This window comes from Gopherus evgoodei, chromosome 6 (genome assembly GCF_007399415.2).
Source record: "Gopherus evgoodei ecotype Sinaloan lineage chromosome 6, rGopEvg1_v1.p, whole genome shotgun sequence".
Classification (NCBI taxonomy): Eukaryota; Metazoa; Chordata; order Testudines; family Testudinidae; genus Gopherus; species Gopherus evgoodei.
The window spans coordinates 76,122,824-76,139,495 of record NC_044327.1 but is presented as its reverse complement, the minus strand read 5'-3'; the positions used below and the strand labels follow the sequence as shown (position 1 = coordinate 76,139,495).

Below are 16,672 nucleotides of genomic sequence, written 5' to 3'. Positions count from 1 at the left end.
CCATGGTGGCCAGGATGGTGTTTTCAGGAAGATCACCAATGCATTGTAGTTTCCTCAGGAAGTTGGTGGTGTCTCGAAGATAGACCCTATGCTGCCAGCACTCCTAGCTGAGGAGAGAGTCCAAATATCCAGGTAATCCTACTGTAATAGTGCCAGTTCCTGAGATGATGGGGTGTCCAGAATTTCCAAGTTTATGGATCTTGGGTAGCAGATGGAATACCCCTGGTCAGGGCTCTAGATGTTTGTCTGTGTAGATTTGTTCCTGTACTATAGCAGGGAGTTTCTTGAGCAGATGGTGTAGTTTCTTTTGGTACTCCTCAGTGGGATCGGAGGATAGTGGCCTGTAGAATGTGGTGTTGGAGAGTTGCCTGGCAGCCTCCTGTTCATAATTCGACCTGTTCATGATGACTACAGCACCTCCTTTGTCAGCCCCTTTGATTATAATATCAGAGTTGTTTCTGAGGCTGTGGATGGCGTTGCATTCTGTATGACTGAGGCTATGGGGCAAATGATGCTGTTTGTTCACAATTTCAGCCTGTGCACATTTGTGGAACACTATGTAGAAGTCCAGTCTGTTATTTCAACCCTCAGGAGGAGTCCACGCAGAATTCTTCTGGTGTTGGTAGGAGGGTTCCTGTGAGTCAATGCACTGTTGAGTGGTGCGTTTGAAAATATTCCTTGAGTCGGAGATGGCAGAAGTAGGCTTCCAGATCACCACAGAATTGTATCGTGTGTGGGGGTGGTGGGACAGAAAGAGTCCCTGAGATAGGACAGACTCTTCTGCCAGGCTAAGTGTGTGGTTGGATAGATTAACAATATTGTTGAGTGAGTTAAGGGTACCACTGTTGTAACCCCTTGTGGCATGTAGGAGTTTACTGTCCTTTCTCCTCTGTAGAGAAGTGTGAACATATGAAACTTGTTAGAGTGATGGGGTGGTGATAAAGCTGTTACCTCTGGAGAACAGAGCAATGCTTCTTTGTTCCTTGTTCTAGCCTGCGGGGGGGCACATCTGGTTATGGAAATTGTATGGTGGGCAATAAATGCTCATAAAATTGGGGGTTGGGATGCAGGAGGGCATGAGGGCTCCGGCTGGGGGTGCAGGCTCTGGGGTGGGGCTGGGCATGAGGAGTTGGGGGTGCAGGAGGTTGCTCCGGGCTGGGACTGAGCGGTTTGGAGGGCAGGAGGGGGATCAGGGCTGCAGCAGGGGGTTGGGGCATGGGAGGGAGTCAAGGGGCAGGCTCTGGGTGGCGCTTAACGCAAGCAGCTCCCAAAAAGAGTGGCATGTCCCCCCTCCTGCTCCTATGCGGTGGCGCGGCCAGGCAGCTCTGTGATCTGCCCTGTGCGCAGGTACAGCCCCTTGGGGTGGGGCAGCATGAGGAGCCCCCTGGCTGCTCCTATGTGTAGGAGCCGGAGTGGGGACGTGCTGCTGCCTCTGGGAGCCGTGCAGAGTCGGGCAAGCCCCAGACCCTGCTTCCTGGCAGGAGCTCGAGGGTGGATTAAAATGTCTGGAGGGCTGGATGTGGCACCCAGTCCGCAGTTTGCCCACCTCTGTTCTAGACCCTGTAAATTCTTTCTAGCCCTCCACTTGTTTCAAAGTTTATGCTACAGTTTCTACATTTTCTGTCTTTTTAAACACTAAGTACAAAGCAGTGCCCAGTGTGATACCTTCCAGTTTTGATTCTGCATTCTTTAGTGTCAAGGAATTAAGGCATAAAATAGTCTCTCTGTGTCTATCAGTTTGATTATATTTTCTAATACCTGAACATGCTTGTTATACCATTTTGACATATATTTGTACCAGAGGTTTAGAAAATTGCTATATCTGAAAATTGAGAAACATGCCATCACTGTATATAGAAATAGTAGTCTAGAAATCAGAACATTATATAACTAAGATCTGTGCCACAGACCTAGTAAAAGATTACCTTGTCCCCAAAATGAAAAATGTACATGTTTTGAAAGTAATCTTTTGCTATTAAAGGTAGGATCAACATCTTGAGCATAAGAGATTTGACTTTTAGACTAAAGGCTCATTATCTTTGAGGTACGTTAGCAAGTTAGCTTTTGGGAGAAAAGGCATAGGCCACCTACTTTCCAATGGTACTTGAGTTTTGTGAGTGTTTATTTACACGATTTAAAAAAAAACAACCCTCAACTCAGTGCATTCAGAATCTTTTTTAAACTGTGGACCACAGTGGATGAATTAAAATGAGGTAGAAAATTATTCATCACTGAAATCTTAATTTAGGGGTAAATCCCATCCTGCATCTCACCAAACATTAATCAAAGGACTTTGTTCAAGCATTTCTTATTGGGGTAGGAAGGATGGACTCCTTTCAATTTACAGAGTGCCAGTAGAGCTGCTCTGTGATGACTGTCGCATCTCTTCTATTAGTGGATCTTCATAGTCATGTATGCACTGGCTATACTTCTGCTCTCTTCATCATGGAGACGTCTAATGTAGTGTGCAGAATCACCTTTGTTTTGCAACCATTTAGATAGTACACTCTCACAGTGGGGGTGTCAGGATTTGGGCCATAGTGTAATTTCAGAAAATACTTATATGTGCCAGAGCACTGCTAAACTCGGAAAATGTAATAGTGCAGCATTGCCTTCAGAGCTGGGTAGCTGGAGAGTGGTGGCTTCTGGCTGGGAGACCAGCTTTGAAGGCAGAGCCACAGCCGGCAGCAGGGCAGAAGTAAGGATGGCATGGTATCGTATTGCCATCCTTACTTCTGCGCTGCTGCCTGCAGAAAGGGGCCCTCAGTCAGCAGTCGCCACTCTCCGGCCACCCAGCTCTGAAAGCAGCAGCACAGAAATAAGGGTGCTATGGTATAATATTGCCATCCTTGCTTCTGGTGGCGAGGCACTGCCTTCAGAACCGGGCACCTGGCCAAAAGCTGCTGCTCTCTGGCCGCCCAACTCTGAAGGCAACACTGAAGGGTGGCAATACCACAACCCCCCTAAAATAACTTTGAAGCCCCTCTGCAACTCCCTTTTGGGTCAGGACTCCGAATTTGAGAAATGCTGGTCTCCCCATTGGAATCTGTATTGTATAGGGTAAAAGCACACAAAAGACCAGATTTCACTGTGGGAAACCAGATTTCACAGTCCGTGACGTGTTTTTCAAGGCCGTGAATTCGGTAGAGCCCTATCCATAAACAATAAAGTGATGCAAAACTGGATTTTGGTCCTGTTACCTACCACCACTAGTTCATATTGACACAATATATCTTCCAAAGAACACTGAGTATGCTTCCCACCCTATATAGTTTTACCCATAATCATTCCCTAATAATGCCCAGTATTGCCCTTCTGCACATTTTTTTTTTCCTTTTGGTGTTCGGCCAGGAGTGGAGGGTGGGAGGGGGAGACATGCATCTCCACCACCTTTTCTTGGTAAAACTGTAATAAGAGTGTGGTTAGATTCAGTAGATTCTAATCCCCTTTGTTATTTATCCTCACCCTGAAATTTCCAGCAAGCATACCAATGTGGAACCTATTGAGTAGAAATTGGTGACAAGGGGTTTATTAAGCTGTAGGTTATGTACAGAGCACTTTTGTGTCTTTCCACTGCTGGCACCCAGTGCTAGCTCCTTTAGACATACCATCTGCTCCTGCACTGATGCATTTTACCAGTCAGCCCTGCTGTTTCAGAAATTGGTTACGATCACACAATTAGTCAATTTCACTTAATGTATACTATAAGTAGTGTTTCAATTCAAGAGGACCACAACTCCTGATCTGAACCTGAAAGAACATTTAGAAAAGAGGGAGGATCATTATGTACAGAAGAAGAGGCAGAGGAGGTGAGGCCAAGGGAGAGAAAAGGACATGGAAAGGAGAGACTAGAGTACTAGTCTAAAATTGATTCCCCTTAATATTGGTATCCACTAAACTTACACAATTAGGAATGTGTAGACTTTCAGAATTTAGAGATGGACTATACTGTGCTTTTAGTATGCTAAAAATTTAGACCGCTTTGTTAGCTGATAGTGCTGGGGTATTTATGGATTTAAATAAGAAATTAGCATGGGATGCCTTTATTTGTACATCCAAACTGATTATTCATAGAGGTGATTTGACAGAGCTGTTGCATTTTCGCTGAGTGCACAGAAAGTCTGTTCACAGTCAGGAAATCTATTTGTACAATGTATTGTAAAACATCATAAGAATACTAAGGCTAAATTGATACTGGACAAGAGACACAGGAGCAAAATCTAGACAGGCAAATTAATATCATGATTGTTCTTTTGTCTGGGATTATTTTATTCTGGAAGAGCTAAGAGGATACTGTGTCATTAGAAGAAAGCAAAACTATCATGCCCAGTGACTTTGCACAATTCTGATAAAATATTAGGAAAGGATAACTTTTGGAGTAAAAAGGAAAATTGTTTGAAATGTTACTTAATGCTGTAATGTGGTTTTCGAATGAGAGAGCATGAAGTTAATTTTATATTTGATCTTCATTTGCCATTTGTCTGTATAAAAATTCTTTTGTGGTTGACAGTTCATTTGCTTTCTAGGAAAGTGGATACTAACTAAGGACTACATAATTAATAGTGCTGAAAGTGGCAGATGGCTTGATGAAACAACTTATGAATGGGGATATAAAATTGAAAAAGACTCCCATTATTCACCTCAAATGCAATCTGCACCTAAAAGATGGCGCGAAGAACTGACATGCTCTGGTGCTTTAGGTGCCTTCCACAGATGGAAAGTTATCCTCCTTGTGAAAGAAGGTGATAAACGAAGGGATTCTATCACAAGGTAGGATGATACTACTTAAAGTTGAAGTAATGAATGATAAAACAGTTCATATAGCTAAATTGTTATTCTCCCTCTCCCATCCCAATTAATTTGGTCTACAACAACTCCCAGGGCTTTAGTCTCTGCATAACGTACTGTTCCACAATTATAATAGTTGGAACGGTAAAAAAATGTTGTTTTTATCTTCCAGTTTAGTTTCTTTTGACTTATTACTATTACCACATTGTTGACTATAGCACTTATGATTTTATGTTATGTTTAATGTTAAATTAATAGCCTAGGAAGACTACCTATGCCCCCGCACCCTGATTTGTTCATAGCCATATCCTCAGAGTTTATGCTCATTAGAAAAATAAAGGACTGCTGCTATGGTACCGAAATAGTGTCCAGAATCATATTTTGTTTGTGTAATGAAGCTTTCTTTGAGTTGTATGTTACATTCTACCTATGCATCTAGCATTTTGTTAACTTTGATAAATGTTTAGATATGAAAATACCATTAAACTATTCCATTACTATGGTATTTTTAAAATAAGGACATCTTGGTCTAGTTCCACTTCCCCCCCGCCCTCCTTTCTGTTTTTGGCCTACTCCTCCCCCAAAACTGTAGTGCCTAAATGCTCAGGTTGAACTTGGAGAGGCAGGTGTGTCATTAAAACGGCAAGGAATACAGTTAGTTCTGTGGTGATCATAGTCTATTGTAAAACTACCCCCCTTTTCTCTGGGATGGCAACTTTGTCTTTTATTACATGAGCGGCAATCCTAGTCTTGTTTTCCTCTGTCTCATATGGTGAGAGTGAAATAATATGCTAAGTATGGTTCGACATATTGTAAAGCCACATTCTGACTGACTTGAACCTCTTAGGTCACACTCGTGCAGCAGCTCTCTAGCGGCACTGCTGCAGCCTCGGAACTGAAAAACACAAAAACTTACTCACATCATGATAAAGAGGGGAGATTCAAAAGATGATGATAAAGGAGGGGATGGGAGGAGAAGGAACTGAAAGGAAAAAATTAGTTTAAAAGTGCTCACTTGGCCTTTTGGGATCTCTAGCCACTTCTGTCCCACTTTGTTTTAAAACAAACTTGGTCTTCTTTAATATTTTAAGACCTAGTTCTGAGATGTATATGTTTTAATAAAGTGAGCTGAAAGTGGCCATTGAACCACATCCTGCTGCTGACAGGGTAGGTAGGCTTCTGAAGGATAGGAGTGAATGAGAAGGATCTTAATGCTCAAACATCACGATGAAAAAGTTTCTAGTAGAATATAGGGCATAATACCTGCTCATGTTCATATTTTTTTTTTAATTAAAAAAACTCATTCCAATAGCCAGTTAAGCCATTAGTGCATCAGGTGGTTATTGTTGCACTACTTGAGTGGTTGAAGGAATTCTCCCTTCAGCCTCATGATATAGTACATGTGTCATAAACAGATAGCTAAGGGTTAACGTCTCTTTCACCTGGAAAGAAGTGATCTGGAACACCTGACCAGAGGACCAATCAGGAAACAGGACTTTTTCAAATCAGGTGGAGGGAACTTTGTGTGGGAGTCCTTTGTTCTTGGTTCTTCTGCCTGTATATGCTCTCGGCTATGAGAAGTGATTTCTGTTTCCCGCTTTCTAATCTTCTGTTTCCCAGTTGTAAGTACCAAAGATCAGATAGGGATTTATATGTTCTTTTGTATTTACATGAATATAGTTGCTGGAGTGCTTTGAATTTGTATTCTTTTTGAATAAGGCTGTTTATTCATATTTCTTTTAAGCAATTGACCCTGTATGTGTCACCTTAATACAGAGAGACCATTTTTATGTACTTTTCTTTCTTTTTATATAAAGCTTTCTTTTTAAGACCTGTTGGAGTTTTTCTTTAGTGGGGAATTCCAGGGAATTGAGTCTGTACTCACCAGGGAATTGGTGGGAGGAAGAAGTCAGGGGGAAATCTGTGTGTGTGAGATTTACTAGCCTGACTTTGCATTCCCTCTGGGTGAGGGGGGAAAGAGAGATTAACTCTCGGTACTTCTGTTTTCCAAGGCTGGGAACGGGGAGGGTGGAGTCCCTCTGTTTAGTTTCACGGAGCTTGCTTCGGTGTCTCTCTCCAGGAACACCTGGAGGGGGGAAGGGAAAAGGTTGATTTCCCTTTGTTGTGAGACTCAAGGGATTTGGGTCTTGGGGTCCCCAGGGAAGGTTTTTGGGGGGACCAGAGTGCCCCAAAACACTCTAATTTTTTGGGTGGTGGCAGCAAGTACCGGGTCCAAGCTGGTAACTAAGCTTGGAGGTTTTCATGCTAACCCCTATATTTTGGACGCTAAGGTCCAAATCTGGGACTAGGTTAATGACATGAGTGGCAGTGGTGGAATAGATATAATATTCCTACTGGCTTCTGGATTGTATTTTTCTTTTCTCTGCTAGGGGCTTTTTAGCAGAGAGAAACAGTTTTGGTTTTAAAAGGGAACCAGAGAGAATTTTTTTTTTCTTTCTCTGCTCTCTCTGGCAGTTTTTGGCTTGCATATTAAGCAAGGAACCATTAAGAGACTATTTCGGGTCTTTTGTCAGACAATAGCACTCCCATTAGGAGGCAAATACCAGCATTATATACATGCAAATAAAGTGGTTTTTCTGGTTTACTTTACATTGAAACAATTAGCTAGAAAAAGAAAGGGAAAAAGGCACTGTTGCTAGGCAGACCCCAGGAGGCAACAGAGCCTGCAGTTCAGACAATAAACACCGGAGGGCACCCCAACACAAGAAAACAGGAACCATGCCTTCCAATACAAAAATGGAGGTGGAAGAACAAATCAAAGAAGCTGAACACAGGCGACAACTGGAAAAAAGACAAAAAGAGGTGGAACTGAAAGAAAAGGAAGAAAGCATCAAACTGGCAGCCTACAAAAGAGAACAAGCAGCCAAAGAGGCAGCCCACAAAAGGAAACTAGAAGAAGAAGAGGTGGCACACAGAAGGAAACAAGAAGAAGAAGATGCAGCCCACAAAAGACAGCTAGAACTCCAGAGGGAGGCACACTGCCAGACCCTGGAATTAGAAAAGGCTAAGCAACAGGCTCCAGCCAATCCTAACAATCCTCCGCCAATTATGGTTCCACAGCACAGGAAATTTCCCACCTACAAGGCAGGTGAAGCTTGGAGGTTTTCATGCTAACCCCCATATTTTGGATGCTAAGGTCCAAATCTGGGACTAGGTTAATGACAACATGTTAAAAGTTTTACGATCTGCGCCTTCTTGTGACTTATTGCTATTTTTCAGGCTCTGCTAAAGACTCTCCCTTCCTTGCACTAAGCAAGTTTGAGTTCAAGGATCTGGAGCAGAAAGAATATTTTTCAACTGGAATATTAAACTGAATTTAAAACAAATGTTTGTGTTAATTTTGTTGGAACAGCTCCTTAAAATTGCATATATTGGGGTAGTGAAAGTGATTTTGAATTAAGCAGTGAAGAAAGGCTCTGAGATCAAAGCCTCATTACACTAGGCCTAGATATAGACATGGTCCCTGCCTTCAAAAGCTTATATTCTAAAAAGACAAACAATATAAAAGGGTGGTGAAGGAGATGCTATACAATGTTACATGCACATATACCTGTCATATTTGATTTATTCCCCCCGTTCACCAGGCTTAGGGGTAAGGAGGCAGGGAGAAATTGGAGTAACTCAGTACTCTTGCTGCAATTACAACACTTGGGCAGACAGGGGGAAAGCAAATATGACTGGTATATGAGCATATGATACTACATAGTATCTCTTCATCCTTTAATACTATTTTGTCTTTTTAGACTATAAAAAGAATCTTTGTAGAGATTTTAAGGAAGATAGGGTAGTTGTTTGACATGTCAGTTTGGAGAGTGTTCAAGACTGCAGGTTTCATCCAAGCCATTTTCTAAAGCTGATTGAAGTCCAACTTAATTTTATATTTGTGGTCCACTGGCATTTAACAGCAGGTTTTCTGTCAAATTAATCTCTATAGATTAAACAGTAGAGATCTGAAAATCCCAGCTCCTGCTCATAGGAGACGAATGTAATTCCCCTCAAGACAAAACCAAATTTATTCTTATAGGGCCTAAGCTTCTTAAGGATCTCATGTAGCTCTCTAAAACTATCTCAAGACACAGGCCATAATAACCACTTTTCATCCTCACATATCAATATTAACCTAGGTTACTCCTAGACTGAAACCTCCTTGTAAGTAGGTAGTCAGCCTGCATCCAGAAATTGTGGGTTGACCCCATTCCAAAAGAGAGAACTATTAACATCTAGTTTATTAAGTTGTATATGGTTTCTCCTTTCTTGGCAGGGGGAAATTGTCTTGTGCCCTTCTCAGCAAAATGTGTTAAGTATTGCTTTAATGGCAGAGGATATAAACAAGCCAATTTCCTTCTTGGCAGGGAAAGTAAACAGCCATTATTCCTGACCTGTGGCTTTAGCATTCCACTACAAGTTATCATTTTTCCCCTTCCTCTATCTTTGTTGCTGTCCCAGTGAGACACAGTTGACTACAGGTTTTGTTCCCTCATCTTCAGTGTCTGGGTACATACATCCTACACCACTTCTGAAAGACATTCTGTTCTTTCACTGGAATCTTAACATGCTTCTGCAAATCCCTATTTGTTAAGAATGAAAGTAACCTACATCAGAAAGACAAATGAACTGAGAGTTGTGCGCATCAGGGAATCTGTATTTCTTTTTTTCCACGACGTTACCATACAACAACCTTGGCATCCCTTTACTTATGCATAAAAGCATTGCAGGGTAGATATTTTGCTTTCTGAAAACATAGCTTTCAGTCAAGTGTCCTATAGCTGCCAGTAACTTTTTAAAAGGATTGATTTTTCTCTATCAGCTATACTTAATACTACTGTTTGTTCTCCTCTGCCTTTCTCCAATTATTACTAACCTCTGTGTGTGTGTGTGTATTTCTAAGAAAAGATGACAGGTAACAGAAGAGGAGAAAAAGGGGTCTTCTAAATTGGAGGATGCATATACTAGAAAAAATAATTGATGGATAAATTGATGGATAATTGATGGTCTCACCTACATTACTCACACACACGCACACACACTTTCTATATATGCAGCCACCAATTTAGAAGACCTTTTTCTCCTCTCCCCCTCTGTTACCTGTCATCTTTCTTAGAAATATAAATTGCAGCAGTGCACCTTTGGAACTTTTGTATGGGAAATAACTACAGTGGACCAGAAACATTAGCTGAGCTGTCTGGGTATTACATTAGGTGGGACTAGCAGCACTGCTGTGGAGTCATTCCTGCAGTGTAGGTATACCTCTACCCTGATATAACACTGTCCTCTGGAGCCAGAAAAATCTTACCACATTATAGGTGAAACCACATTATAGTGAACTTGCTTTGATCTATTGGAGCACGCAGCCCCACCCCCCTGGAGCACTGCTTTACCACATTATATCTGAATTCATGTTATATCGGGCTGCGTTATATCAGGGTAGAGGTATATCTTATGCATTTACATACATACACACATATATATCTATATCTGTCTATCTGTCTTATGAATCTTCCAATTTACAGGTAAGGAAAATACTCCATTTTCAGTAAATCCCTCTTTATTTAGATAAAGGTCCACTAATTCTCTTGAGCTGTATTGTAATAAACCATAGTTACTGTAATACAAAATTTGATCTTTATAAAAATGCACTTGTAGATGCTTCTTAAAAGGTGAAGAAAATTAGTATTCTCTTCTAAACTGAGAAGACAATTCTGTTTAGTTGGGTTACCTACTGGTCCCAGGGCTCTGAAGTGCTCAGTTAGCCTGCTAAGGACGGAAGTGTGACTTCATACCTGCCCATTTTCTGTAAATTTTGGGTGCATTGTAGCCTGTGAGCATTAAAAAATATCTTTTAAAACAATTTTTCAGTAAATATATATTTTAAACTGTATATATATATATATATTTTTAGAGTTCTAGAAGCTGGAAAGGCAATTATATATCCACCACAAAAGGAAGTGAGAGCTGTTACTCATGTATTCACTGATAATAAAAGCGTCACCATAGAGAGAGAGAAATGTCTCTTTGAGGCTCCATATTATCCTGTGCAATATATAGGGGATTATCTTTTTGAGGTAAGTAAAATAAATATTTTTAACTGAAATTAATGCTTCATGAATAGTGTGTTTATTGATTAAAACATACTGCAACTCTGACAAAAGTGAAAGGGATGCTATCAACTTTTTTTTGAATGCACTATTTATTATTTTATTTTATTTTTTAATTCTGATCACCTTTTAAATAGCATGTGCTAACTTTTAGGGGTTTTTTTTAAGTGTCATTGAGAAGATTGTGTATAGCCAGGTTTTCTGTTCTGCTTTTGGTTGGGTCGGATAGCAACACCACCAAGCACCCTCTTTCTCTGGGCACACACCTCCTACTATCTTTTCAATTGCTGCTTATTCACTGCTGTTACTTGTAAACATACTGTTAGAGCTACAAGTATACACTTTGAGCAGTTCATGAAAGTGATGCAACTGACCAAACAGTGAAACTGACTATTCACAAAATGCCAAATTAAAACTATTTTCCTCCCCGTAATTGTTTTTCTAGTATCCAAGAAAAAATCTACTTCCATTTGACATTTTTGTACTTAAAGTCTGACAATGTCTACTTAACTGCATTAAAACTGTATCTTCACACTTCAAAAATCAGTTTAGTGATTTACCTTCCCCACCCCCATGCATGAACTCATAAGTTACCCTGCATTTTCATCCAGATCATATTACAAATTATGCTAAAATGTTAAAGTTCAGAAACTTACTGAAAGCAAATGCAGCTTGCCAGTGGTTAATTGGACTATAGTGCCTAGTAATATTGTAGCAGTTATGAAACTGAAGAGGAACTCAGAATTGGTAGGTTCAAAACTTCATGTCTTGCTTTTCATTCAGAACTTCACAAAGCCAAATCTTTAGTGTAATTTTATGGAAAAAAAGTGATGTGTTCCACAATACTATGTGAAAGACCTGGGGCCATGTCTACACTACAGGAACTATATAATATGTTGGTACAGTAACTTCTCACTTAACGTTGTAGTTATGTTCCTGAAAAATGCGACTTTAAGCGAAACAATGTTAAGCGAATCCAATTTCCCCATAAGAATTAATGTAAATGAGGGGGTTAGGTTCCAGGGAAATAGTTTTCACCAGACAGACTATTTTTACACACACACACACATTTTAAACAAAGAATTTAATACTGGTACACAGTGATGATGATTGTAAAGCTTGGTTGAGGTGGAGGAGTCAGAGGGTGGGATATTTCCCTTATGGCTAAATGATGAACTAGCAATTGGCTGAGCCCTCAAGGGTTAACACTCTCTACATAAGGCAGCAGGAATGGAGGGAGATATGTGCATTTCCCTTAAGTACACTATCTTGTTAATTAGATCAGCTTGTTGAGATGGCAGCTGCTGCAAGCTCCCTCCATCCTGAGCCCTGGTGTGTCCCCCCTGCTCTATGGAAGATGGGGTAAGCGGGGTGCAGGAGCAGGAGGGAGGGGGACACCCTGACATTAGCTCCCCTCTTTCTTCTCCCCGTCCCTCCTCCCCTGCACAGCACGCAGGAGTCTTGGGGAGCAGCTCCAAGGCAGAGGGCAGGAACAGCACATAGATGAACTGCAGGCAGCTGCTGGACAGGGAACTTAGGGGAGTGGGGAGCTGATGGTGGGGGGCTGATAGGGAGCTGCCAGTCCACCCTGGTTTCAAGCCCCTACCAGCTAACTGCAATGGGCTGTTCTTCCTGCAAGCAGTAGACAAAGCAGGTGGCTGCCAAACGACGTTAAAAGGGAGCATTACACAACTTTAAATTAGCATGTTCCCTAATTGATCAGCAACATAACAACAAAACAACGTTAACTGGGACGACTTTAAGTGAGGAGTTACTGTCTAACGTAATGTAGACAGCCTACAGCAATGGAAGGGGGTTTTTCATTACTATAGGAACATCACCTCCTTGAGCAAAAGTACCTAGGCCAACGAAAGCATTTGGGGGTTAAGTCAGTATGGCTACAGCACTTAGGGATGTAGATTTTTCACACCCCTGAGCACCACAGCTATTTTGACATTAATTTTAATTACAGAGCAGACCTTAGTCTGCTTCCAGTTTCTACTCTGTAACTTTGACCAGGGAATGCTTTCTGGAAAAGAATTGCAGTTATGAACATTGTACATTTGAATCTTGCTCCCACTGAGGCCAATGGTAGAACTCCTCTTTAATTTCATTTATTTGTCCCAAGGAGGAGTTAGTTATCCAGTCCTTTTTGGCCAGGAAAAATTGTGGCCGCAGCTTAAGGCTTAGAGGAGGATGATGTGTAGGGAAGAAAGGATGCAGAATATTTCCATGCTAGGAATCTAATGTGGTATTTATATGCAACCTTACGATAACAAGCCAGCATGCTACAGATTTTATTAAGAGAACTTTCAAGTATCTAAATGGTTATAAACTGTGACATACTTAGACTTTGTGTATTAGATCACAAATAGATAGAGGACGTGTAGTGAACAGACTCAGTTTAAAGGAGAATTCTTCTTTATGTAGCTTGTTCATACTCAGTTTCAGAATAGCAATGCCTGTTGCATCACCCTTGCCCCCCTCCAGCATCTCCCCTCTCTATCGCTGAACATTTTGATGGCAAGGCTATAAAAGAGGGTGCTGTATTTCAGGGGCTCCTGTTACTTCTAACTGTGACAGCAGATTGACCAGGAAACTCGCTGGGTCTTTATGATGTGGCTTCATTGGAGCTGATTGGTCTCAGTGCCACCTTAGCTCTCTAGTTATCCAATCAGTCTAGTTAAGTTAGATCAATGTTTCTGAACCGTTGGAACTGGCGTTCTTTGAGAATACTGGTGCATATTCACATTTTCTACCCTCCTTCCACAAACTAAGTTGTCTCAGAGGAAGAGGGGATGTGAGGAGGTAACAGAAGGAACTTAGACAGCTGGAGCACAGCACTCCATTCTGTAGCCTCAACCTTAGAACATTCAAGAAGGGTGAGGGAAGGACACGAGCTACTAAAAGGTTCTGTCCGTGCATCCCAGGAGTGTGCATGTGAAGTCACATCAAAGAACTCCACTTACAGACAAGTGGCCTTCATTTTATTATCTTGGTTTTGGCTGAATCTTATCCTTCTTAAAACAGTGTGTGACTAAAGTTACTTGGTTTCATTTTGACATTATAATGCCATCTCTGCACACTTGAACTGAAATCGTTTTGCTTGAACTTGACATTGTGACAACTGCACACTTACACTAATCTTATTTTGCATTGTAGTCTGAAGTCATACTATGGTTTTCAGAATCTTCCATTAAAGCTTCCTATGGGATGGTAATTAGGAACTCAATTTCCTCAATTGCTTGGCACTGTGGCAAATCAGCAAAATACATAAACATGTGCTTGATGAAGACCACATGAGTAATCCCACAGAAGCCAATAAGACTTCTTTCATGCTTAAAGTTAAGCACACATTTGAGTGTTTTGCTGATGTAGCAGGGATGGTACCTCCAGAGCACCCCTTCATGGCAGGGCATGGCTTTTCAGGCACCCTAACTTCAGTGGCCAGTAACTTTCCACCATCAGAAGTATTTAGAACAAGAATCCCCTTCTGGACTCTTGCAATATTAACTTTTCCCAAATAGTTTCCAGTGACCCTGCAGATCCAAACCCTTCCCTCTTGGCTAAGTGATTACACATCTTTCCTTCCAGGACTTGTGTTTGTGCTTCTCCCTCTCCCTTTAAATTGCCCTTCATTGGTTCCACCTGAGCTGGCAACAGTCATTGAAGAAACTGGGCTAAAACCAAAACCTTCATAATAGTTCTTCCGCCATGCATCTCTGCTGTGGCACAGTCTTTCTGCCTCCCTCCACAACTTGGAGGCCCGGTCACATCACTGTAGTCTTTCCTCACCATGTGTCTCACAGGCTTCTGCAGGAACCTTCTTTCTCTCTAAGTCTCCTCCTCTGATGAGGGAAGAGACACCTTATGTACTTCTTTCTTTCCCCAGACCTTATCCTGGTTGGCTGAAAGGAAGGGGAGTCGTGCCCCACCCAAACCACAAAGTCCCAATCTCTTAAAGATACAGTTACCTGGAAAAGCAGCAAAGAATCCTGTGTCACCTTATAGACTAACAGACGTTTTGGAGCATGAGCTTTCGTGAGTGAATACCCACTTCGTCAGATGCATGTAGTGGAAATATCCAGGGGCAGGTATATATATGCAGGCAAGCTAGAGATAATGAGGTAGTTCAATCAGGGAGGATGAGGCCCTGTTCTAGCAGTTGAGGTGTGAAAACCAAGGGAGGAGAAACTGGTTTTGTAGTTGGCAAGCCATTCACAGTCTTTGTTTAATCCTGAGCTGATGGTGTCAAATTTGCAGATGAACTGAAGCTCAGCAGTTTCTCTTTGAAGTCTGGTCCTGAAGTTCTTTTGCTGCAGGATGGCCACCTTAAGGTCTGCTATAGTGTGGGCAGGGAGGTTGAAGTGTTCTCCTACAGGTTTTTGTATATTGCCATTCCTAATATCGGATTTGTGTCCGTTTATCCTTTTCCGTAGTGACTGTCCAGTTTGGCCGATGTACATAGCAGAGGGGCATTGCTGGCATATGATGGCATATATTACATTGGTGGACGTGCAGGTGAATGAACCAGTGATGGTGTAGCTGATCTGATTAGGTCCTGTGATGGTGTCGCTGGTGTAGATATGTGAGCAGAGTTGGCATCGAGGTTTGTTGCATGGATTGGTTCCTGAGCTAGAATTACTATGGTGCGGTGTGCAGTTACTGGTGAGAATATGTTTCAGGTTGGCAGTTTGCCTGTGGGCGAGGACTGGCCTGCCACCCAAGGCCTGTGAAAGTGTGGGATCATTGTCCAGGATGGGTTGTAGATCCCTGATGATGCGCTGGAGAGGTTTTAGCTGGGGACTGTATGTGATGGCCAGTGGAGTCCTGTTGGTTTCTTTCTTGGGTTTGTCTTGCAGTAGGAGGCTTCTGGGTACACATCTCACTTTGTTGATCTGTTTCCTTATTTCCTCGTGCGGGTATTGTAGTTTTGAGAATGCTTGGTGGAGATTTTGTAGGTGTTGGTCTCTGTCTGAGGGGTTAGAGCAGATGCGGTTGTACCTCAGTGCTTGGCTGTAGACAATGGATCGTGTGATGTGCCCGGGATGGAAGCTGGAGGCATGAAGGTAGGCATAGCAGTCGGTAGGTTTTCAGTATAGGGTGGTGGTAAAGTGACCATCACTTATTTGTACCGTGGTGTCTAGGAAGTGGACCTCCCGTGTAGATAGGTCCAGGCTGAGGTTGATGGCGAGGTGGAAGCTGTTGAAAGTGTGGTGGAATTTTTCCAGAGACTCCTTCCCATGGGTCCAGATAATGAAGATGTCATCAATGTAGCGTAGGTAGAGAAGGGGCGTGAGTGGACGAGAGCTGAGGAAGTGTTGTTCCAGGTCGGCCATAAAAATATTGGCATATTGTGGGGCCATGCGGGTGCCCATGCGTTGCCACTGATCTGGAGATATATATTGTCCTCAAATTTGAAATAGTTGTGTGTGAGGATAAAGGCACAGAGCTCAGCAGCCAGTTGTGCTGTGGCATCATCAGGGATACTGTTCCTGACAGTTTGTATTCCATCTGTGTGTGGGATGTTCGTGTAGAGAGCCTCTACATCCATGGTGGCTAGGATAGTGTTTTCTGGAAGGTCACCAATGCATTGTCGTTTCCTCAGGAAATCAGTGGTGTCACGGAGATAGCTGGGAGTGCTGGTGGCATAGCATCTGAGTAGAGAGTCCACATATCCAGACAGTCCTTCAGTAACAGTGCCAATGCCTGAGATGATGGGGCGTCCAGGATTTCTGGGTTTGTGGATCTTGGGCAGTAGATAGAAT

The 16,672-nt window shown here is 42.1% G+C and overlaps 1 protein-coding gene across 3 annotated transcripts in view; it reads left to right on the top strand.

The window, feature by feature from the left end:
• Nucleotides 1-16,672, top strand: part of SLF1 (SMC5-SMC6 complex localization factor 1) — a 75,798-nt gene that overhangs the window by 10,807 nt on the left and 48,319 nt on the right. For all 3 annotated transcript variants that reach the window (XM_030567940.1, XM_030567939.1, XM_030567941.1), the window contains 2 exons: nucleotides 4,527-4,770; nucleotides 10,709-10,871. In XM_030567940.1, coding sequence (XP_030423800.1) covers nucleotides 4,527-4,770; nucleotides 10,709-10,871 — 407 coding nt within the window. The remainder of the gene's footprint in view (nucleotides 1-4,526; nucleotides 4,771-10,708; nucleotides 10,872-16,672) is intronic.